Here is a 5,156-nt window from a genome sequence, read left to right on the forward strand (position 1 = left end):
TCAAACGATCGGCTACCCGGCTCCGTGCACCAAATCGAGTCTCCATCGACTGGGACTTCGAGTTACTCAAACTTTTCGAACTTTGGCAGCTACATAGAACGGGCAGACTGGTGGCACTTCTTTCTTGGAAACAGCTGCAAGGAATATTGAATTCTCTACGACTCCCCTCCTAAGACTACCATATCAGCGAGCTCTGGTCAAAACAGATCGATAGCTTCCTAGAGATTTACTTACAAACACCTAAGAATGCCGCCATGCTGTCGACAGAAATGTACACTACGTTACAGACAATACTACCAGAGGAAGAACACAGAAGGAAGCGAGATTCGTGTTCGCCCAAGAACCCTTCGCGATAATCTACAACATGACTTTTTAAGAAGGGAAAGCTACGAGTCGATCAAGTAATTGAGCATGCAATTACATCCAGGAAAACCACTAATATGCACTACCAACCATAGTCTTTCCTCGCGAGAAGTCTACAGGCGTTTCCTAGTGAACGTTTCTTTTTATTCCCCAAGTCCATCGATTCTTCGGATTCGTTCAATCAAGGTGGTCCATTTTAATCTTAGACCCCCGGAGGAACCTGCGCAGTCTCAGCCGTGCTTTTTGCGCGTGTGCTTCAGCAAGTTACACCGTAACTTGGTCCTCCTCGGACAATAGGGGCACTGATACTTGGGCGCCTGGCCGCACTCCTCCCTTATGTGCCTGGTTAACGAGCTGTAATACATGTACACGTTCCCGCAGGCCTTGCACGCATGCCACTGGCCTCTAACCAGGCAACCTGCAAAAAGAAATTACAGCGGTATGTTAGTAAGAAATTAAATGAGTGGGACCCTGTCGTTCGTTTCCACCCAGATCGCTGATACCTGTTATCCATGGTTCCTCCCACGATACGCTCTCCTTTTTCTCGAGATTAACACGTAGATCAATCTAAGCTATTTGGAGGAGAAACTTCGCTGTCAATTACCGAATAACATTGCACGCGTCTTACGAATGATGCGTTTATTACAAATCATAGTATGCCAATAATAACTACAGTTTGCTGATAAAACACAAAAATTTCGTCGACTCGCGGCTGCGTGGTCTGGAAGAGGGTCGACGATTGAGATTTACAGGTCGTCAAAGTTCTTCGAGTAAAGCATAGCGCCCCGTTTGGAGCGCCGTCTGGGGCGTCGAAGGTTTAGATGGATCTCCTCGGACGCTGCGACGCCTGAGTGCTCGCGCGCCATGTGATACTTAAGCGCGGTGCCCATTCTGGCTTTGTGAGTGCAATAGGGGCAAGAATAGAGCGGTTCCATCTGACAGTAATAATTCATGTGGATCCGCAAGTTCCCCCAGTGACTGTATCTCCTCATGCACTTCAAACAGGAAAGCTCCTTCTTGCACTGGAGCACGACGTGTAGCGGCAGCTGGTCGCAAAACATCATCCGTTTGCGTCTTTTGCCTGTAACAATGATTAGAAACGTAGCGTGAGTGATCGGCAGCATCCGCTGACGAATTAAATGCGGGCAAACAAACGAGCGTTATCGGAAACAGTTCTAAACCGTTATCTGGTCGGATAACATCGATCAAGCGCTGAAGCTGGACCAGGCGCTGAATCTGGGCCACGCGCTGAAACTGCTGGAAGAACAACGAAAAGGGTTCTGTAAGAGGGAGTGTTTCTTTTTTTCTAGGAGGATAATCAAGGAGCGCGTAGTCTTCGACGATCTCCTCGGCGAATCGGTATCTGAGTGTCCAGGGAAAGCGTCACACGAGATACTTAAACCGTGTGTGTGTGTGTATTTATTGTTTTCTTCTTTTTAAGTAACACCTTACAGAACAACATAGTTTTTCTCTTATTGTTGGTAATTTTGTTTGACGGTATCGCGAGCCAAGATGAACGGAAGGCTCGACACAGAGACGCGTGTCCACGGGGCACCGGTCGTCGCGTTCGAGTTTCCGTTCGACTTCGTCAACAACAATATTCGACTCAGGACGTGATCAACGAGAGAGAATAAAACGAAAGGACGAACAAATAAAATGAGATGCGAATGATTTTCACAGCCCAAACAACAAGTGCTAGTCGCAATAGTTTAGCGAGGAAAATTGCCGTCGCGATGTCTGACCGCAGCGATAAAACCCGTCGAGTCGACGCTCCTTTCTAATATATCCCGACCACTTCTCAAACCACGCTATACATACACCCCTACATATCATATATGATATATATATATATATATATATATATATATATATATATATAGGCAGTCGTAAAAGTCCTTAAGTGCACCATTTGCAATTATATTTAATCCTATATAATTTCTTTAGTGTTGCAGTCTTAAAAGATTAATTCACTTAAAAAGAGAAACGATCAAAGATGAAGAAAGGAGAATAACTTGAAACGTTCAGCACCATCGAAACTGTACCAAGCGTAATAGGGGCATCCGTTCTTAACCGAAGCGCGTTCGGCCCGACAAAAGCACTCGGAGCGCTCTTTATATGCGGTACGCGCAGAGAGACGTAACTAAAGAAATATCCAACTCCAACTTGCTATCGAATTAATCAGCCTTCGTTTCGAAAACGAACAACAAAGCGTAGTTTCTTGTCTTGTCGATGTGTATGTTCAGATCTAACTATAATAAGACACTTTTTAAGAAAAAAGGGCACGCGACCCTTCGCTTCTCAACGCGATAAAATTCTCCCACATGCTCCCAGTGTCATTTGTAACCATATCTTACAAGTATTAAGTGTTTATTTGTGTGGATGTGAATATATATGTATATATATTCTTGTTTTCTGATAGTCAAAAGCTTATCGATTTAAAAGACTATTCACATCGCTGGCCGTTGACGAGCGGTACCGCTTCGATCCGCGAATCATTTAGTACTTGCGTCGCAACGGACACGTCCTCTGCGAAGTCTTCATTCCTCGTTCGCCGGAAATTTATCGAACATTGAGTCCCCCCCCCCCCCCTCCCCGTTCATTTTCACGTTCCCGTGTGAAGTGTACGGGGGTTTCTAGACACTTGCCATAATATAAAAGCGGAACTTTACCTCTTCTGAGCAACGAATAAAATAAAAAAAACACACAAAAACTTTCCTAACACTTTCTCTTCGATTAAAACACCCAAGCTGTCTCGAACTGCTTTTATCATATCCTTGGTACCGTTGGTGACGATACTTTTAGTAATCACCGGTTCCCCATATATACTACCGTAACAATAACAGCACTCGGTGCCCGGCAAATTGCTCCAGCTATCTCTCATTCTTTAATTAAAGAATGCAGCGCTTTCGTAATGTTCCTGCAAAATAGAGAAAGTTCCGTTTATACTTATTCTCCTCCGTCGTATCGTGGCAAGTGCCTAAAACTAGTACACCCAGTGCTGCACTCCTCCACCAGTCGCACCACAAAGAACAATTCCAGACGCCAACACCAGTAAGTATGGGATAATGCGGTTATCTCCATTAAAAATCTTCCTTACGAACTACGGCTCTACGTAACACGGATGAGAATTCTTAGAACATTAAGTGACACTTGAAACTCTAACCCCTTTCTTAGGACTACCTTAAACCAACCCCGACGCCTGGAGGAACCGTTTCCCTTGGCGAAACCACCCCCCGTTCCAGCCAAGAAATGCGAAAATATCGCGGCCACGGATCTCAGTCGAATCAAAATAAATCGCTCGCCGGAGCACGCGAGCAACATTTATTTCCTCCTGCCTCCTTTCTCCCTCCTTTCTAAGCGATGCACCCTTTAGCGTAACGATCGTTTAGAGTCTCTGTTCCCTCGCACCGCTCCCCCATTCTAACTCCCAGCGTCGTCGAACTTGGAATCCCCGGAACTCTTGACGTCCGCGTGGCAAGGCTTGATCGGTAGATAGTCCCCGGGGACGGGGCTCGCGCTGCTCCCGAAGCTCTCGCTGTGGAAGTTCCTCAGGTGTCGGATCAGGCTGCAGCGCTGGGTGAACATGTGGTTGCAGAAGATGCAGCAGAACTTCCGCCCGACGCCGCACTCGTACTTCACGTGACGGACGAGGTTTCCCTCGGTCACGTACGACCTGCTGCAACGCATGCACTTCCATTTGCCGCTGGTGTTCCGGGGCTTGCCGCACACGGTGCGACGGTGGCGGTTCAGCGTGAAGATGTGGGTGTAACCCTTACCGCAGCTCGAGCACATGTACGGCTTGTCCGTTTCCCAGGCGGACGAGCCCTGAAACAGCAGCCGAGGGTCCCCCGAGCAGCCTAGCCCCGGGTTAAACGGCGGCGTCGCGCTGTTGGAGAGGTCCGTGGCGAGCGGCAGGTACGCCTTCAAGTACATCCTGAAATCGGGCTTGGTCTCTGCAAACAAAAAACAGAGAAATTTCATACGTTAGGGAGGGAGGGTGCGTGTCAGCTTCGGGGGGGAGATAGTCTTTAATCAGGGGCTCTACAAGCCGCGGTAAGTCAGCCCAATAAGGGATCGAGGGTTTCAAAAACAGAGATCTACTAAAGAAAGTGAAAGGATAAAGTGTAACGAAAAGATAAGAGAAACATAAAAAAAGATTGGCTGCCCTTGGAAAGCTTGCGTTAAATTGCGAGGGTGGTTCGAACGAAAAGGTGAGGAACTCGCCCATCCCACATCGCGAGGGGTTTCAAACGACTTTTATGCGAAGAGATCGATCCGGGAGTAATTATGGTATACGTACTTACAACATAGAAAGAATATGCACGATGAGTATCTTCGACATGAGACGACGCCGAGCACAGACGGCGATTATTTGTGAGTATTTAGAAAAATAGAGGGGAGAAAAGACACGCGATGCTCGAGCTCGGAGCGCTGGTTACTTATAAGAATGAGAAAATAAAGAAGTGTATAAAAATATCTGCGCGTTCACCGCGGCGGTCTCTGTGCTTGTGCTTATGTATACGGTGCTCGCGTGATAATTGATCTTCGAGTGGAAGGCGTGAGAGGTATGGCGACGATTGTCAAGCTCCGCTGTATCGTTGTAACTCATCAACATAAAACTTTATTTGTCATATTTATTACTGACTCGCTAGACACTGGGGTGGCACAGTCCAAAATCTCTTCAAACTTCTAACTGGTACTGGCGCTCTAAGAGCCGATTAGTTAGGACAGTACAATCGAGCGATTCAAATCGAAGAAAGATCAAGCCGAACGCGCTCGGCCGAGAAGCATTT

At 47.0% G+C, this 5,156-nt stretch overlaps 1 protein-coding gene across 3 annotated transcripts; it reads right to left on the reverse strand.

The window, feature by feature from the left end:
• Positions 1-987: 987 nt before the first annotated feature.
• LOC143376375 (zinc finger protein lsy-27-like) lies at positions 988-4,809 on the reverse strand. Of its 3 annotated transcripts, XM_076826637.1 has the most exons (3): positions 4,668-4,809; positions 4,140-4,316; positions 988-1,444 (listed from the first exon to the last, which is right to left on the reverse strand). In XM_076826637.1, exons 2-3 carry the CDS (start codon positions 4,294-4,296, stop codon positions 1,110-1,112), a joined length of 492 nt encoding a protein of 163 aa, XP_076682752.1. In that variant the 5' UTR covers positions 4,297-4,316; positions 4,668-4,809; the 3' UTR covers positions 988-1,109. The 3 variants fall into 3 exon arrangements, with proteins under 3 accessions (XP_076682752.1, XP_076682750.1, XP_076682751.1); XM_076826635.1 differs by lacking the exon at positions 988-1,444 and having other exon boundaries at positions 1,760-4,316; XM_076826636.1 differs by lacking the exon at positions 988-1,444 and having other exon boundaries at positions 1,760-4,316; positions 4,664-4,797.
• Positions 4,810-5,156: the final 347 nt, after the last annotated feature.

This window comes from Andrena cerasifolii, chromosome 14 (genome assembly GCF_050908995.1).
Source record: "Andrena cerasifolii isolate SP2316 chromosome 14, iyAndCera1_principal, whole genome shotgun sequence".
Lineage (NCBI taxonomy): Eukaryota > Metazoa > Arthropoda > Insecta > Hymenoptera > Andrenidae > Andrena > Andrena cerasifolii.